The sequence below is a fragment of the Pygocentrus nattereri genome, chromosome 11 (assembly GCF_015220715.1).
Source record: "Pygocentrus nattereri isolate fPygNat1 chromosome 11, fPygNat1.pri, whole genome shotgun sequence".
NCBI lineage: Eukaryota > Metazoa > Chordata > Actinopteri > Characiformes > Serrasalmidae > Pygocentrus > Pygocentrus nattereri.
In genome coordinates, this window is record NC_051221.1 from 26,480,986 (window position 1) to 26,501,023 (window position 20,038).

The following is a 20,038-nucleotide window of genomic DNA, read 5'->3' on the forward strand; positions in this document are numbered from 1 at the left end:
TGGTCTCCTCTGCTAGTTCCATCTCAGCTTCAGCCTGAGGTGCTATCATTCTGCTAAACCCACAGTAGTCTGTGTTTTGTCTTGGACATTTAGTAAACACACCTTTCATCGCAGCACGTAAATGATTGAAACGAGTGGTAAAGGAGTTCTAGTGCCCGTCCGGCTTATTGATGCCCGCTCAGATCGAGGTTGACAACTTCATCGCACCTTGAAGAAAAAGTAATGCACCAGCAGCTTGAGCTTTGGATAATGCTTTGCCGTGCTGAAAATGTGCTGTTTGTACAGTAATATGCACCCTGTTCCCTCAGGGCAGGTCTGTGATCAAATGTGAATGGAGCCCTGTGCACTCGGCAGGTGCTCACACATGCATATTATATTCAGTCCTTTAAGAGGAAAGTAGTAAGAGGAATTCTCCACAGGTCAGGTTGGCCCTAGCACAAAGAACATGACATGTCCTGCTTTTAATATACATCCATAAAAGGCAAAGACAAAGGCAGTAACATCTACATCATGTTACCAACAGTGGGCCTAAAACTATGCAAAGTGAGCATCAGTCAGTTGCTTTAGGTTAATAAGAGGCCCTTATTTTTAGAATTTTGTATGTGAAGATGAACAAAGTCTCAGTCTGTTAGCCAACCAGAACATTACATCTCTGAAACAGTAAATTTATAGGAGAAAGAAAAAATGTTCTTAATATTAAGATGTGTTAACATAATTAGATTTTATTCCAGGTCATTTTGCACAATTTCTGTTGGTCCATTTATCATTACATGTTCACCCAGTGTAAAGAGTGGGTGGTATTTTCAAGTGGTGTAAAAAATAAAAGCTGAAAAAAAAAAAACATTAAATCGGTGGATTCTTGAAAGAAGGTCTTGTCTCTGACTGTGCAGTAATTGCAGTTCTAAAGGAAATACCTTATTGATTATGCTGATGTTTAAGATGTACAAGCTGATATTGTGTTTCCCTTTTCTGATTTTATAATCCAAGCCATATATGCCTTTTAATGTCTTAGTATGTGGTGTTTTTACTTATATGCTGCTGGGTCTATGTGTTTTTTTTTCTTTTTAAGTAATTGTATTTTCCCATCTAAGCAAAAATAACTCACTATATCTCACGTTCTCTTTCAAGGTTTGGTATGAATAAGACCATCTCCATCCAGAACAACTAGGAGCTTGCATTTGGGAGATTTTATTGTGGAACTGCTCTCCCTGTGTACTGCAGCCCTCACCATGAGCCACCCACAGTAAGTAGGCTACAGTACCCTACAGTACCATCCACCTGATAAAGAATTATGTTGAGTAAGCAATCCAAGAGCAAGTTACTATGAAGAAAGCTATTGTCTGCATTGCGCACCTAAAGACAGAAGAGCATGTGTGTGTACGTGTGTGTGTGGGGCGGGTTGAGGGGGGCCCGTATCTTAAACTGCTGCCTTTGCTGTATCTACATTACACTGGTGTCACTGGCTAGTGGTTGATTGGCTTCAAAAGTTGTTTTCCTCTTCCTTTGTGTAGCATGTTTCACTCAGTGCCTTCAACTACACTATTGTGTGTACTTAGTGACTGCACTAAGGTGTGCTGTTTTAGAATAGCTCTTTGCTTTGTTTCAGCTAAATGGATATATTAATTATTTATTATTAATTAATATAATATAATATATATTATTAATTAATTTCATGACTTTTTTGTAAGGGTCACTGTATTGAAATAATGACTTATTTTGATGTAGTTACCTTAAAATAAGGATTTTAAAAAAGGATTTGAAGTTAGTAAGTCATCATTTTGGGATAAGTCATTATTTATTATTATAAATGTCAAAATGTTGAGAAAACGTTATTTTGACATAGTAACTAAGTCAAATTTTAAGAAGTTATTTCAAAATAGCATGTCATTATCAAAAAGTCAAATTTTCTGACATTCGACAACACATGCTAGATTCCATCTGTCACTCCAACTCCAGTCTCTGTGTTTATACTCAGAATCTTCATCCTTTAAACAGGTGGTATTTAAACAATAGAACACGGAAGAGAGTGTGTTATTACGAAATTACATTACAGCTGTGGTTTCTTTGGTAAAGAAAATGCTTCTGTATAGAACCATGAACACTCAAGGAACCCTTTGCATAGTTAATGGGTTTTTTTGCATCATGAAATGTTCTTCAGATTGATGGAGAATGTGCTGTAGATGGTTCTATAGAAAACCTTATTGAGAAGGGTTCTACATAGCACAAAAAGCGTTCCTCTGTAACAGTAGGAGAACCCTTTTTAGTGCTAAATAGAACCTTTTTCCAATCCGGAAAGCTATGTTGTTATGTCATCCCGCCAAACAGTCCTGAGTATGGCTGAGCCTGTTTTTTTCAAGCGTTCCGTGTTGAACCATGTCTGTGTGGAAAAGTCACTGCAACAGTTACCTTCCGTGCTCAGAATTGTTCATCCCTACAGCGGAAAAGAGGCCCCTGATGGTTATAGCTATTACTTTTCTTTAATGCTGGGTGTTTGAGGCAGTGTGACGTATTTGTGAGCAAATTTTAGACAGTAAGTAGTTAGCTGGTAATCTATTTTATCTTGGTAACGTCTAATTTAGCTAAGTAACTTAGTGCATTAATAAGCACTGACTTCAAGTTGTGTCCTGTTCTGGAACCATAAGTCACAGTATACTAGCATGGTAGCATGTAGTTTGCTATATGTTTTACGTTCGAGTGTGATCTCACCTACACAGCAATTTTTTTTATGTAGTCATCGTAGATTGTTACAGATTCATGAACCACTGTTTCAGGCAATGTTTTGTACAAAGTAACTAAACAATGTTATCTTTTTAATGGGCTATGCAGGACATGACGTGTCTGGCAATAACATGGCTTCAAACATGACTGGGTTAATTTAGGCTCCAAGTCCAATCTACATCCAAGCTCAGAACATTTTAGGAACCTTTACGTATAAGAGTGTGGGCATGATCATAAAAGCTTGGACTACACTTTACTTTTAGATTTTACTTTTAGATATTGGTAATGAAGTTGGGATCAAAGCCTATTTTCCAGTTCCACAAAGTATTCAAATGCGGATTAAAATATATAGTTGATGACAAGGTCAAAGCAGCATGAGAGCTCTTTAATACGACACCTCACTCTGAAGTGCTGCTGTGTTGCTCTAACCTGTGTACTCTAGCACCATTTATTTAGTCTGCTGCATGGGGAGTTGATATCATCATTTATGGCCACACACTGATGTGCTGTCAGTTTCCCAGCATGCCGTGAGACTCGTGTAGCACCCAGCCTCTCTCTGCCTGTTTCTGCGTCCTTCCAGCACCTGACCCCTGAGCCAGGATCAGCAGATGTGGGAGCTGAGTTAGCCATCTTGGCTGGGAGCTCCAAGATACTGTGTTCGGTCGGCTGCCATGCATCCAATTAGCTCAGCTCCGGGTAGAATCTGCCCTTTCTCACAGGTTTGAAGGAACAGCCTTTTTTACTCAGACAAAAACTAGTCAATGAGTTCATAAAGCTGATCTGATCAGAGTGGAGAGGAAATCTGTGCAAGCTGTCATATTTTCTTGTTAGTAATCACATGTGAATGGGCTCTTAGATGACCATTGCATTTTGATGACAGTGTTGATGGCCAACACTGGCTGGGGGGTAGGGTGTTAGCATGAGGGGCAGAATGCAGAAATGGTGCCTTTATTAAACTACTGGTTTGTTTGCAGAGACTACATTAAAATTTTAGGCATTCAAATAGAACAGCGGAAAATTAGAATGGAATCTTTGCTCAGGAATCAAGTGGTATGAAAAATCCCTGCTGTGATATCAGTGACCAAAGTGATAATAGTTTTCTGGATTTATGGGGCTATTGAAATCATTTCATCACAGGTTGATTGACCTTTTCACTTTAATTTCTCATATTTAACAGTAACTATCCTATCTCTGCTTGTGACATAATCCAAAATCTCATGTGTGTTGAGAAAAAGCTAGATAAAGAACACTGAAGTGGATGGGAAAACCCATTATAATGTCCGCACTATTTGACAGAGCAGTGAATTGATGTCGTTTATGCTGTTGAACTTTGTTTCCTCAGCGGAGCTGCTGTGTAAAAACAGATGAGAAATCCTCATGCAGTATTATCTCAGTCCAGCTATTTTTGAGCTGCTGAAGTGCCTCTTGGGCTAGAGGAGGACAGTATTCTCCCTCTCCCTCCCTCTCTCATTTCTCTCTTGCTCGCCCTCTCTTTCTACCCTCTTTCTCTGATGGATGGAGCGCGACTCAAATTCACTGCCAACAGGAGACAGACTGACTCGCAGTTGAGAAATAACAGGTACTTAAAAAGTTAGCCACCCTTGTGAAGGTAGTTTTATTGGATTTATGCTTCATGTTTAGATTGGAAGCTAGAGAAAGACACTGTCAGTGAGGATTTGTCATGGGTGTCTATTATGGACTGTTTCATAACACAGCTGTGCTTTTTAGGGTAGACACAAGCAAATTGCATACTTTTCATTTTCCAACATAATACATATTTTACCTCAATAAAATCATGTTCATTGTATCTCCAGGGCATGTTTGTCAGTAAAGATGTTCTACAGTCATATATAGAGGAGGACACTGTGAGAGAGGTTTCAGTGTTTTTATAGGTTGAGATGATGCTCTCTGCCATCAAGTTTTATTGGCATAGCTTGTGTGTCTTTCAATTTACTGTACAAGGAAAGCATTATGAAAACGTGAATATATATGTGACTGCTAGGCATTTCATTTTCAGTGTTCATTATTAATTTAATTTTTGGGGTCTACAAGAATAGATTCACATGCTTCAGTGTTCCAAAAACACATTATTTCTCTTCTACTGTACGCTCTGTTCACCCTGGCTGAAACGCTCTGTAAGAGCTCCTGTGTCTTCAAGCCTAGCCTCCTGATGAGCCTAGTGTGCTCTGATTGGTCAGCTCACCCAGTGTGTTCTGACTGGTAAACTGAACAAGTCCACTCCTATACATTCCGCCCCTGTCTTGCAGTCTGCAGACAGACCCTTCTCTCCTGAGCAGCTGTAAACACCAGTGTGGCTATTTTTCCAATGGTGGTTCTGCCATGTCAGTTTGAAAGTCAGGTCAACTTCTTCTCGACATGGCAACAAAACAAACTCTTCCTAGCCTCCACTAGTTGCTGTGCGTTGTGTGAGAGTGTGCCAAGCTTGCTGGTAGGTGGGCAATAAGGATTGTATAACGAGATTGTGTTATCTTCTAATGAAGGAAAAGGGCTGAAATTCCAGTGAGGCATTTCAGGCAGCTGAGTAAAATGGTTTCTGCTGGAGAAAATTCCTCCCTCTGGCATGTACTTTGAACTTTGTAACTTTGCAGACCATTTACATGCACAAAAAGCTGTAAAACACACTAAAGGAAGAGTAAAAACCAGGGAAAAAGATAATAGATCCCCTTGAGGGAAATGGACAGTTATACAGTTATTATTTAGTTTTCTTACCCAGTCCTTTAGCACATTAGATTTGGAATGAAACAAATGTGAGGTTAAAGTATAGAATGTTTCTTTAATTTGATTGTATTTAGAATAAACAATTATAACCCATTTTACGTGTGCATATATAGCCCTTTTTATTGAGGGAAAATTAGATAAATAGATAATTGGCTCCTGACTTGTATGTTCACCAAATGTGTGCAGTTGCATCATGTATCATTAGTTCATGCACTTGAGAGCTGACAATATGTGTTGATTTTAGTCATGGCAAAATTTTTGATTAATGTTTATCTTCTGTAGCAAATGCTGCAGTTATAATAAATATTCTAAATAAGTTTGTGGAGAATTATAATGACATTTTTGTATCCATGCTTACCTATTCTTTAGGGTAATTTAAAAAAAACTACAATTAATACTTTAAAAATTGCTTGGGGAGCTTCTAAGAACTATATAGATGTGGATTACTCTGAGGTGCTGGTAAGGGCACAGAGAAAAAGAGAAGTAAGCTTTCTTCATAGAGGCAGCAGCACATAGTTTGTGGCTATTAAATTATCAGTGAACAACAAAATGTTCACTAATACATGGCACAGTTTACATACAGCAAAGTAACATCATTGTTTTAGTCTTCAACAGCACCGCAATACGAAGCAGCTCAACAAACATGAAACCAAAACACTATTGGCTAGTGACAACAGACTACAAACTAATAACTCTCAAAGACTGCAAACTAAACCACACTGTGGAAGTGAAACTAACTTGAACTCAAGATTCATACAGGCCTTGACAACAATTAAGAAAAGAGATTGACTTCATTCACGCTAACAAGAGCAGATGATAAACCAATGAAAGCATTTCACTGTGATCCATTTCTCCTAAATGTGTGACACAAAGAAAGAACTAGGATTTAGCTGGACCTGAACTTTTTTCTTCAACATAGCCTGTTCTATAAATAATAATAATAAAGAAAGAGCAATCTATTAGACTAATAAAGTGAACTATTATAGTACATGTTTGCAATGCACTTAATGCTGTGAGATGTTGTGCTCTCAGACTTGAGTGCAGTATCTGCTTCAATTGTGCGTACACAAGCTGTGTAAAAGTAAATGGATAAATATTGATACTGTGATATGCATATCACCATGAGCTTCTCCATGATATATTGCTGTATAAATATTTTAGACCTTACCCTACTATCCAGTGATTTACAGACTGCACTGTATGTGTGTATGTATGTGTGTGTGCGTGTGCACACATTTGGTACACTGATATTCACCCTTGTGTCCACTGCTCTGTACAATAAAGAAGGCTTTGTGTTTAAAACAGGTCAGCTAACATCAGCTATTTGTTTTTATAATTCTAAGGTTTCTCATATTCTGCTGGCATAAAGGCTGATTATTGGCTTGGTGCAGTGTTAGCCATATTCAAGTTGACTCTCTCTGCCAGTTCAGCCGGGGAAGCCAAAGCTTTATCCACCTACACAACAGCTATATTGCATTACATTACATAATTCCTTTGGTGAACAGACACATCTATCTAGGACAAGTGCTCAAACATAGATCACTTGCTTAGTTTAATACAAGTAGAGTCTATATAGCCCATTAAAATCTGCCAACACTGTAGTTTAAACATGTCTACATTTAAAGTTTAAATGTCTACATTTGACACAGTGAAATGTAGCAGCAATACATGGAGCTGAGAATTGATCATTGATTTGTTTCATCAGTATTATGATAAAAGTCAGAAGTCTGAAGAATATTCTTACACATATCTTTCCTTTCTTAAAGGATAGTTTGCCACACAAATAAATACAAATCTATGAATTTTCAAGTTTGTTATTTCATGTTCTTTACACTTCAGTTACAGCATTCAGCAGATTAAAAGGCAGAAAAAGTCACTTTGGCCCAAGAAGGGTAAGAATGGTCAAATAATCATTATAGCAGTGGAAGTTATGCATAAAATAGTAACACCATCAATTATTCCCGATGAGTAGTTTACAACCTTTCCTATGCATTCAGCCTCTGTGCTAGCTATTAAGCCAAAGTGAGATTCCCCCACTCACCTTCAGAAATCATTACGCAACACCACTAATCACATTATCTAATCTGTATCAGAGAGTATATCAGAGATACGCTGGGTGAGAGAGTCTGCTCTCAAGGTGCGTGACACTCACTACTGGTGGTAGGATATGTTACTAGCTGACTCATCCTGACAGCTTGTTGCTTGAGTGCTCTCTGCAGCAGCTGGCTGTGAGAGCCTAGCAGATGTGCTTAGGACTTCTGCGAACTTAAACTGTCTTTAGCAAAGAGTGCTCTTGGCCTGCTTCATACAGGTGCCTCGGTAGCTGGTTTCGCCACTGTGGGATTGCGAGAGACGGTTGTTCTCCTTTGTGTGGTTTCAGTTCTGTTCAGTGACAGTTTTAGAATCAGCTTTTATTAACCAGATAGTGATTAACAGTGAATGTCTTTATGGATGAGCCAAATGTTTATATGGTCTTCCAGTGTTCATTGCATTATGAACTGGTACTGTGTAAATATGCACAATGATACTGGAATCATATTGGTATTGACGTCAATCAGTATCAATATCGATATTAAAAAATGTCAGCATCAGACAATTTACTCTCAATTTCTACATTTTATTAACGTTTATGTATCAGCGTCTGCTTTTGCATCTGCATACATGTACATGAAAGATGTTTGATTTTGGCATTGGCACACAATTCCCATATCAGTATATGCCTAATTTTGAACTTAAACTTGAAACAGAGATTTTCATTTTATAAAGCTTCCCCAGAACACAATAGTTCATTGCACAAAGTTTCAGTAATTTATGCATATTCTGTGTCCTGTATTTTGGAATCTGAGCCAAAAAGAGCAGGTCATTTATTTGGTTATAAAATTCTGTTTTTATCCATGTTCTTTATTTCTTTACCATGAGCACAATATTACATATTGGCACACTTGACCTACTGTTTGTAGACATCTTTCAGATTTTGAGATCATTGAGTTTGAGAGTATTTTGTGGCTACCCCTGGGTTTATGATTGTTGTGTGAGATACTCACATGAAGCTGTGGGTAGCTAGCTAGGAGAGTGTGGCAGTAAGCTACCAGAATGCCAATGACTCTGATGCCCTCCAAATCTCACACACTGTGCTGAAACTGCATTTCATACTCTTATGAGGTGACAGATGCTCACAACATTTTAGTTTGCTTCTTAATGAAAATATGCTCAGTAAAAAAGCAATTGGATAATATGTAATTGCATATCTGAAATTTCAGCAACTGTTCGTGTCATTTCTGAAACCCAGATTGTGTAATCACTGAAGTCATTTTGATCCATTACTTCATTGTCCTAGTTTTAACCACCTAAGGACCTTTGAATGTTATTGATTTATTTAATAGATTGATTTATGGCCACATTTCTCTGTAATCATTCCCCTCTGGCCTAAGTGAGATAGTCTGAGTAGCGCTGCAGTTCAGTTACCCACCTTTGCACAATAGGATATTCTCTATATGTCAGTGAGATTCAATACTCTTGTTAGCAGTTTCAGTTGAGCTTCGTATTCACTCCAGCCCTGCACTTTTGTGCACATGGCAGTTTAACTTTGCTCTTCAAGCATTTCTGTGCTAGAAAGAGTTATGCCTCTTTGGACTCTGCAGAAGTTGCTTGCTCCACAGTGAAAGGCTTGTTACTCCAAAATATTCCCAGTATTTGCTTTCGATGGCTCATTCGTCTCAGCTTGTTAGAAGTGGGTAATCATCACTTGATCATATTAAGCTGCATGTTAAGCTGCTTCTTACAGCACTCAGTTACTGCTTTCAGTAGTGAAATAGACATAAGCTATTTGAATAGTTGTAATTAGCACTGCAAACTCACTTTAATGAATAAGGAGTATTCATTCTTTTTGTTAAGAACTTTTTTAATTTTGATAGTAAACACACAAACAACTCTCTGCATATCAGTACCACAGAAGGATGGGGGGGGGTCTTACATACCTACATACATGCACACACATACATATACATCATACATTTATACACATTCAACATAAGCAAGATCTCTATGATTACAGAGTCTTAACATAATTAATGTCCTCAGTCCAAAAGCAAATCGTTGCTGCCTTTGCATTGTGGAATCTGGCAGTTGCCCATCTGCCCTTTACTGCCCTATGAGTATTTGGATTGAAATCTTTTTGCATTAACGTACATTAGATTGAACTTAGAATGTTTTCCATCTGCTGTAAAGTTAGGAGGAGTCGTGAGGTTTTGTTATGACATCAATGATTTGTATGATATGAAAACACCCTGCTGTATATCTCATTGGGACTCACACACATTTCTGTTCTGCATTGTTGTAACACAACATTAAGTTTTGAGACATAGTTTCTGGTCCAGTGGTGATATCAGTATGAGTTCTGTTTGTGTCCATTTCTCTCTGTCTGCTGAAGTGCTGTCCATGTTACAGTTCATCTTCTCAGGCTTTGTCTTTAGAGTGAAGGATGGCACTCTTCTCAGCGGTACCCTTAGGATGGCATTAAGCCAAGGGCTAGAGCTCATGAGCACCTGACAGCACTGAACCTTTGCATATGATTATTTGGAAATGTGATTTTGATACTAGGAACAGTCTGTGTGTGTCAGGCCTGATTAGAGCTGTGCTTGCGATCAGTGGAGAAGGATGCCAAGTGCGCAGATAACATCAGGGAGGACAGAGGAGAGCATGCTGAGGCTGCTGTTTCCCAGCCAGCCTGAGTAGAGGCTCAGAGAGCAAAGGTACAGAGAGGTACAGATGGAGCACTGCTCAGGAGAGAGAACTGTTCTGCTGTCAGCATCGCTGTGGTACTCTATACTGTACTGCTGTAAAGCTTTTATTCTTGTCTTTTGGCTGAGTAATTGATATTCATGAAAAGCATGATATCTTGAACCTTTGGATTTAATGGTCAATTTTAACTCCAAAATTGATTTATGATCATGAACACATAAGTACTGCATTTCAAATGAATTTTTTTCTTTTTATGCCCAGTGACAAAAAGTGTGTGACTGGGTGTTACTGATTACTTGTGGACCATTTTGATCACCATGGAGCCAGCAGCTTGTCCCATTAACACTCCTACTGTGCCAGATAGCCTCACCTGCATGCCCTACTCACCCTCCTGAGATTGAACTAGAGCTGTACAATTCTAGGCATTGTTCACCTGCTTCACACTGTAAAGAGTTCTTTAAATATTAGTACTATAGGCTTCTAACAGTAGTCAGTAATTTTTATTTGGTTAATGTAAATAATTCTGTCTAACAAAAGAATAATTTCTTTTCTTTATTTATTGTCCACTATTATATTTTCATTAGTCAGTTCTGCGTTCTTTATTCATATTGGTCTTGTGTAATTGTTCTGCTGTCTGTTGTCAGACAGGCTAGATTCTCCTTTTGAGACTTTGTTCCTCTCAAGGTTCCTTCTCCTGCGTTTAGGAGTTTTTTTTGCCGCTGTCACCATTGGCTTGCTTGGGGCCTGGACCTGGGTTTCTGTCAAGGAGTTTTGTGATAATGCCTGTTATAAAAAGCTCTGTACAAATGAATGTAAATTCATTCGAAAGTTTACTTCAAATTATTTGTAATTTTTTTAGAGAACTAAAATGGTAACTGAAAAGCAATTCTACCTCACATGAGAGAGGAGAAAACACAGGGCTAAGAAAACAAGAGCACAACCTTTGAGAAGAGCATGTTAAGTAGGAATTAGTCATGAAGCATAAACAAACTCGGGGACGTTTGGCTCTCAAGCTCCGACTGCATTAACATTTTAGAGAGTGGGTCAAGACCAAGACACAAACAGCCACACTACTCACGATGTCTCTCTCCATTTGCTCTTCTATCATAAAGGCACTATGCATTCTTTAACTGCACATTTCCCCCTGACTTTGTACTTATTACATGATTTCCTTTTCTTCTTCCTTACTTTTAATCCTTTTCCCCTCTCTTTCTTTACACAATGGCATGACTGATGTCCTCTCTTGGAGCAGGCTGGGATGAGTGCCAAGTAGCAGCTCTTGCTCGCCTCTATTCTGTCCTTTCCTCTGCCCTTGATTGAGCCATTTTAAGGATCACAAGTATCGATTTCATTTACCAGTGCAATGCTGCTTCGTATGGCAGTTATTATGACTGTTATTACGTTCTTGGTGACTGTGAAGGTAAAGCCAGATATCCAGGTCTTCATGGCCACTTCCATTTTGATTTTGGCATCTTGCCTCATTATTTTCTGCCCTTTGAATGCGTACCCCACATAGTGTACAATAACAGGGGTGTTCAGAGAACAGAGGCCTAGCTGTGGAGTTTGCAGAGCTGTACATTAATTATGGTGTGCTGAGACTGAAAAAGCAATTCCACACTGCAAACGTGAGACGAATCGACATACCTCATCCAATCAATCAAGGGTAAACCTGGCCAGAATGAAGCAGAATTTCAAACTCCTGTGCTGTATGTATGTTTTCCTTATGTTCTCTTTCATGTATGTCAGTTTTGTTTGTTTGGATTTTTTAAATTGTATATAGGTAATTAATGTAAATAAATGAATTTAATATGACAAAAACTATATAAAATATTTTTCCAAACAATATTCCTTTGGACAAAACCTAGCTGGATCTATGTTGAATTAGTGTCAGTAGTCAGTGTGTTTGAGGACCAGTTTGGATCCATGGAATCTGTGTTGAACATTCAGTTGAAGCCTACAAATTTTTCCCTTTAAAATTGAGTGTCCAAACAGATTTAGGACAGTGCCAAAGCCAAGAAGTTTACTCTGAGAGGTTTCATCCATCTGAAGTCATGTAGGTATTCCTGTATTTTTATATACAGTGAGCCATTGTACCATTTCTTCACACATGTATGTGGTGGCTTTGATTCTGCTCTGGGTCGGATCTCTTGCTCAGAGTCCCGTCAGCCTGTAAAGCATGTGAGTGTGTTTCAGTAAATGGGATTGTATTCCTCTCCCTGTGTGATTCAGCTCCCTCTCCTATTCCTGCTCTTTCTCTGTTTGTTTTTGTATCCTGTACAATGTACTGTTGAAATAAGGTGTGCTCCTCATCCCTGACCTCTACTGAGTCTGTATCCACAATGCGCACTGTAATTTGTTATTCACGCTGTGTGTGTTGCCTTAATATTTCGGCCCAGCACGTCTCCTCTCTGTCGTTGCAAGACTGCTGTGGTGGCCCAAAGTGTGTGCGTTTTCCATTTACTGGCCTCAGGACTGTTATTTATCTGTTCATTTATATTTTCATGCATTTGTTTTGTGAAGGGCTGCTGTCATTTGTGGTGGAATTCAGCTTCAAAGCCTCTCTATGATAATACACAGATGCATTACTGTTTTCAATCAGAGTGTGCCTGTCGCCCGTCTGAAATCTGAAATCCTATACTCTGTATGAGGCCAGGATCAAAGAATCTATACACTTTTTCTTCCCTTTTTTTTAACCACAGCTAACTATAGCACTGTGAAATAGTCTAGGGCCTCTTGAGAAAATATGTTTAAAAACATTTATTTGATCAATAGGTCTTTATTGTATTGGAAAAAGACTGAAAATATAATACAAAGAAATAAAAAGAACCCTTCATGTAATAAATTGTGATTTTATGTGTGTCGGTATTTCCAAACGTTTCCTCAAAGCAAATTGATGCTTCGATAAATTGCACGTCATTTAATTAAATCAGGAGTGCTGGTAGCAATGACACGGGAAGGTGTTTTAAATTGGGGGTGCTGAAATTTTAAGCAGCTTATACATGATGTTTTAAATTTTAATTTGATGGTAATTTACATCAAACAAAACATCATGACATGCCATAATGTGGTAAGAGGTGACAGTGTACACAATAACTGACACATCAGACATGCACATCCTCACTCTGCTTTCTTTCCTTCTAGACAATCTTTATGCCCATGATTTGAGTGGTGTCCGCTCAGATTCACATGTACATACTAAAATTCACATACAGAGCAGAAGCTATTACTGTTGATAAAATAGACTAATATATTCATAGTATGGGACATTATTAATTATTTTTTAAAAAAAAGAGTATTAGACTGCTAAAATGACCTACAGCTCTTTGCACCTCAACATGCTTGTGTTTTTGCGACCCGTGCTCATTCTGGACAAGTTGTTGAGGGAATCGTAATTATTTTACATTTAAATATTTTTTAAAATTATTTTTCAAGGTTACAATCCTGAAATCTGGGGGGTCAACAACCCACTTCCCATGTCCATGGTGCTGGAATTTATGCAGTGGCTGGTGCTGCATTGAGTAAAACCTGTGAATCAAACCTGTGTTCTTCTAGCCAGTTGAAAAATACTGCTACTTCTTAGTGTAATAAAGTTTATGTACCTTTGTTAGAATGTTATGTACCTATTTTACATGCAAAAATAAAAATATCAATCATTTTTATTTAGTTTCTCATGCTGCCTAAAGGTTTTGCAGAGTCCTATATGTCATAATGCCACAACAAGTATGGTCAACTCTCACTGTTAATGAAATGAAATGAAGGAACGATTATTATTTATAAATGTTAGTGTGTTTAAAACATTAGCCTATCACTCCAGCTTCACACTTCACTAAATCTCTCTTCAATCTTGACACTGACAGACACTGCAATCTTGTACGCTGGTCATTAATTTGATGAAAAATGTGTTAGTGACTCTTTAGTTCACTAGGTTTTCTGTAGTTGTTTCCAGGTCAGGTGCAGGAGTGTGTGAAGGATCAGCAGGCTTGTCCAGCAGGCAGTTGTGTGACTGACCCCCTGTGTGTGCAGGCCCTCTCAGCCAGCCGTAGCGCCCGACCTGGAAGTGATCTCCCAGCAGGTGGAGGAGGAGGGCCAGAGTATGGCTCCAGTACAGCTGGTCAGCTTCGCTTACAGGGATCTCCCTCTGGCCGCTCTGGACATCTCGCTGGCTGGCTCACAGCTCATCTCCAACCCGGATGAAGAAGACAATAGAGAAGGGTAGGAAAATACCTTTCATTCATCATTATACGTTACACTACATCATTACTTCCGTCAGTCATGGTAGACGAAAAAATTCCCACACTGACATGCAGTCATACACAGAGGAAAACACTCTTACTGTGTACTGTTCCCATAATGGTATGTAATGTCTCTATTTTGATCTTCATGATAATACAATGTGGAATGACAGCCTTGAGCAGTTCGCAGTTAGAACATCTTTACTGACATAGATGATGCAATGCCAGAGTGACCTCATATACCTACAGTGTCTAAACCTCCAGTGGAGTGATTTTACAGTGGCTGTTTTCTAGTGACCAAATACAACATTAACATCTGGCAAATGTAATACCTTTACTGTTTGAATGCTGGGATTTGTTGTATACTTATTTGATAGGCCTGTGTAGTCTAATAAAAAGTCTGTTCTTTCATCTGTAATCATTTTGGCCCTGATGATGAGGGTGTATGAAACTCAGCATTCAGAACAATGAGATCCACAGAGAAACAGACAATCTAAAAAATCAGGAAGAACAGCATACTGTGGAACCCTTACACTGATCAACGATACTGACTTTTACATGGCATTCCTGGAATGTTTGGCAAGCAGTGAGCTAAAAAAAAGCTTGTGTTGTATAAACTGTTCTTCAGTCTGTCTTTGTGTGTCGTATTGCACAGATCATGATCTGAGTTTCACTGACTTTCAGAAAAAAATGCAGGAGGAGTATGTTTACAGTGTGCCAACACCCAATATCACAAATATTCAGGCAAATATACTTGTCACTCCTTGCTCTGCCTGCCAGTGCCCTGCCTGAATATAGACAATGAAAAGTATAGACACAAAATCCACTTATACCAGTAAGCTTTTCATCATGGCTCTCACTATCTATAATAATTTATAGCTGAAACCCAATTCTTGACATTTTAGACACTTAATTTGCGTGTTGGGCCATTACCATAATTGACTCAGAACAAGACACAATCCATATTCTGTGCTGACAGGGTCCATTTCTGGCTTCAGTCTCTCTTAAAGCCAGCTACAGCTTGTAATTATACATGACGTTCTGTAGAATTACACATATCCACCTCTAACGTCTTAACAGTGATGTGACATTTTCCGATGATAATTAGCTGTGAGCATGAAGGCTGTGCCATTTTAACATTTAGTCACTGGGTGATGTTCTAGTGCCATTTTCTTCTGCTGTGGGAAATAGTATACTGGTTGACACAGTCAAAAAGCTCTAAAAACAGAAAAGAAGTATGTTCTGATGAACATTTCCAACAGTGACATACTTAAACATATAGCAAAACATGCTAATAAAACATAAGAAAATGCATGAAAAGCAATGTAAATAAGATAAGATATGTGATGTTGCATGGTAATGAGTAGTGGAAGCTCACTGTGTGCAGTCGTCTGGGTGGTCATTACATCCTACTCAAATGTCCACATAATAAATGTACACATATAATAAGGATATAATGTACAATAATTTCATATTCATTGTAATGGTATTGTTATTTTTTTAAACAAAATCTAGTAACTCTAGTATCAGCATGAATGGAATTGTGATGTACACATAATACCACATGCTACAGGCCTAGCTGCAATGCACTTTCAAAGTGGACTACTACAAATTATAGGACAAAAATTGGTCAAAATCAGTCACAATTTATTTTGAAAACATATTTAGTATAGGGTGTCCTGCAGATTAGATTTCATTGAGCAGAGGTCAATGTTTACCTGACAGCACTTTAAGCTAATGTTAGCTAGTACTACTTGAATCCAGTCTCAATCTTAAGTCCAGTCTCAAGAGCATAAATTAACAGTCTCAGTTTCGGGATAAGGTAGACTCGGAAATTGTTGTCAAGAGCAGCTGAGTGTGAGATATCTGAAAACATTATTGAACATCAGCAAAACTTATAAACAGTCCTATCTCTACATCATAGACCTGCGGGTCCACCATGTGCCTGATTCATTAATGACACAGCGACAGATACAGTGTGTCAGAATTGAGAAATTAAGAGAATTATCAAATGGATTCACTGAGACAGCATATGACTGCTTTCCATTCCCAGCACTTCACTCACAATTCTTCGTTTGCGTTCAGCAGAAACACCAGTGCTATCATAATAAGAGTAGTAATTCATGGTTTAACTGGGCAGATCAGAATGTTTTCATTTAATAATATAAATTACTGTAATAACCTCACCATCATTTACAAAGTTAGACTAAGACTGTAAGATAGCAATAATTTGTAATATTTTTAGGTTACATATTATTGTATTTTGTATTGTGTTTATATATATTTTATACTTTTGCTATAGATTTACTATTTTGGAGATACTTGATTTTTTCTGGATAATGACAATATATTGGTAAGACACTAAGCTTCCAAATAATGCCTCCTTTGTCTGTGCAAAGCAAGATTTTTCAGTAATTTTCTGGTATATATGATCTGTGACATGTGTATGCAGAGCTGTGGAGGTTAGAATGTCAATTTCACCCAAGACTGTGAGTGTTTAGCACTACACTACCTGTGAAGTGTTGGGTACAGTACATGTGTTTTAGTTCTGCAGCGGGGGGGGGGGGGGGGGGGGGGAGTTATGTACCCTGTTGTTGCCACTTTTCATGCTGTGAGTGTGGAAGGCCTGGGCCTTGCTGGAGCGGGTTTTGGGCTGCTGGCGCCAGTCACTGCTGTCCCGTCTGGGTAAAGTGTGACTCATGCCGGACAGGCACTGTGCGATGCTCTGCTCCACGCAGAGAAGGAAGACAAACACCATAAGCTTAATTATGGCAAGCGTCAGAGCATCCACAGACCACGCCTGCCTGTGTGTGTGTGTGTGTGTGTGTGTGTGTGTGTGTGTGTGTGTGTGTGTGTGTGTGTGTGTAAGAGCGCGTGTGTGTGTAAGAGCGTGTGAATGAGCACAAGACAGATGGCCTGTGTGCGCACTCAGCCCTAAGAGTGTGTATGTGTGTGTGTGTGTCTGAGTGTGTGTGTGTGTGTGTATGTGTATTTTTGTCAATTTTGTACACCATGACAAAATATAACCTCAAATAAACTTACCAAGGAAAAAAAAAATATTTTATTTTTTGTTACTGATGGCTTACAGTAGCCGTTACTGATGGCTTACAGTAGCAGTGTTACAATATGCATGTTTTTGATACAGGGTTTGTGAGACAATATGTGCTGTGAATCGAATGCAGTTTAACTTTTTGATAAGGCACATGGTTTGTATAGTTGCATATAGTAAAGTGATAACCATGAATATGACAAAAAACTTCACTGCTCAGCTGTCAGAACTGGAAAAAAAATGTTTTTTTTAAAATAGTTAGTTTTTAGACTACCTTGGATGGTTGATTAGCCAAGCTGTCTGAAAAGGTGATGTTACAGTACAATAACGGTGGATAAACAGTAGGAGACTGAATGGTGACGGTGTGCCGGCATCAATGTGAGGATCAAATAGCTATGCTTATACCTAAAATATGCTAACTCATTTGTAAAGACCCAAAAGTGTCAGTTAGAAGGAAACACAAAGCTAGAGATAGCCAGCTTCGTATTTAGATTTTCTATTCCACCTTAAATGGAACAGCAGTTGCTTGGTACTGCTGCTCCATTAAAAGTGAAAGGGAAAATTTGAACAAGAACTTGGAGAACAGGAAGCAAACTTCAGCCTTCTGGGAAAAATATGAGTTTCAAAAGTTACTTCTTCCCATACGATTCAAGCAGTCACTAAGTGCCAATTCTGAATGGGCGAAACTAATACTTTGCTCTATAGGAATGTGAACAGATACTGATTTGCACCTGCGTTCAGTTGTTCAGGTGCTCACTTCACATCTATTAGGTTGTGGATTCCATAGTTTGCTAGAAGTAATTTAAAAATCCACTCTCTGACTCATTTCAGCCAGCACTTCTGTTCAAAACAAAAAAAGGTTTTGGCCATTACCAAAAAATTAATCAATACAAAAGTTAGCATTTCTAATTCTGTATCGAAATGTATTGTGATGCAAAACTACATATTATGTCGTGAAATTTGCATATTGTCACAGCCCTAGCTTATGCGTAGTTGCATTCACATTATTGTTCAAAGGTTTAGAATGACCATTTATCAAAACCACTGTTTATTTTTAATGGAAAAACTATTTGTTGAACACTATGTATAAAATAATGCATTATAATGCTGCTAGTCCATGAATTCATGGGTTTCAACTAATTTGTAGGAAGCTATAAAAAAGGAATGATGTGTTTCAATGAGGAACAGAGCTGCAGATGATTCCATAATAACTGAGAAAGCTGTATGACATTGATAATCAATTTATAGTAAAAATTAATGTCCAGAATGCCTTATATTTAAAAAGTGGTAATCAATATTTCCTGAGGCAGATAATTTATCAAGAAGTTACTAGAGATAGATAATTCATTTAATAACTTCTTGATGTTCCCCAGAAAAACTTCATTTTCTCTTTATTATTAAACTGTACTTTAAAAAATACATAAATATAATACCTTCTGGGAGTTAGCTAGTATTTCAATCTATGGTGTGAAAGTTATTATTTGATAAAATATTAACATTTATTAATAGGACAATTTATTCCTACTTTTTGAATGGTAGTGTATATGATGCATGCAGTACTGTGCAAAGGTCTTAGGCAACCATTGAAACTGTTTAAAGCCATTAGTAACGTACCTGATTCAATTTAATGAATGATTCATTAGCCAAACTAGGTATTAGATGTTAACTGTAAATACTGGGCTTCTTCAAGGAGAGACTTCTTCTTTAGTTATACGTAGTAAGGGACAGAAAACTTTAAGCAAGAGTTAAATTTAAGCAAGGTTATATTTATTTATGTGTAATTAGTGTTCAGCTATTTAGTCTTATGCTAGATAATGCTATTAGCTGAACTTCACGTGAGTTGAACTCTGTGCTTATACTCTATACAACAGTGTTCTTACAACCCGCTCCAATCCAGTGATTGAAGCGCTATACTCTGCATGCATGCTGAACTTTGCAGATCAGAAATCCTGATTTTCAAGTCACATTCATTCCAGGACAAGCTAGTCATGAGGGTTTCACGAGTGAAACATGTGGGCTGATGTATTTTTGTTTCTTAACGCCATTGCAACAGAAAGAATGTACTTGCGTCACAGTTCATGCAGGGGTGGTTTAGTGACTCACATGCACAGCATGAGTGGAATGGTACCTGAGCTAGATTGGAATTGTTTGCAGTTAATTGATATTCATGGAATTTCATGATAGTTTAATTATGTATTCTAATGAAAAACTAGAGGCTCCATTGTAGTACTGGAAAGTATCTGTCTAAACTTAATAAGGTGTTTTGAATATGTCATTCATTCTATCTGTGCTTTGTCTTCTCTATGAAAGCCTTCTTTATTCACTTTAGATCATTTACAATGTGCAGATGAAAATAGCAGTTAGGTCCTTTCACTCCTGGGTACGATAGCATTGCTGTCACGAGATTTTATTTTATGGAAGCATTGTTGCTTTGATGATTTTAATCTTAAACAAAAGAGAAAAAAAGAAAAGGAAAAAAGTAATTGTTTGCATAAAGACAGTTGTGCAACCCAAGATAAAAATGTGACCTTTCTTTAAAAAAGGTCACAAGATACAACAC

At 38.0% G+C, this 20,038-nt stretch overlaps 1 protein-coding gene across 1 annotated transcript in view; it reads left to right on the forward strand.

Annotated features, from left to right (window-relative positions):
- Window positions 1–20,038, forward strand: part of tmem266 (transmembrane protein 266) — a 63,937-nt gene that overhangs the window by 1,974 nt on the left and 41,925 nt on the right. The window contains exons 3-4 of the mRNA XM_017708312.2: window positions 1,129–1,243; window positions 14,221–14,409. Of these exons, the coding sequence (XP_017563801.2) occupies window positions 1,230–1,243; window positions 14,221–14,409 (203 nt within the window). The 5' untranslated portion in view covers window positions 1,129–1,229. The remainder of the gene's footprint in view (window positions 1–1,128; window positions 1,244–14,220; window positions 14,410–20,038) is intronic.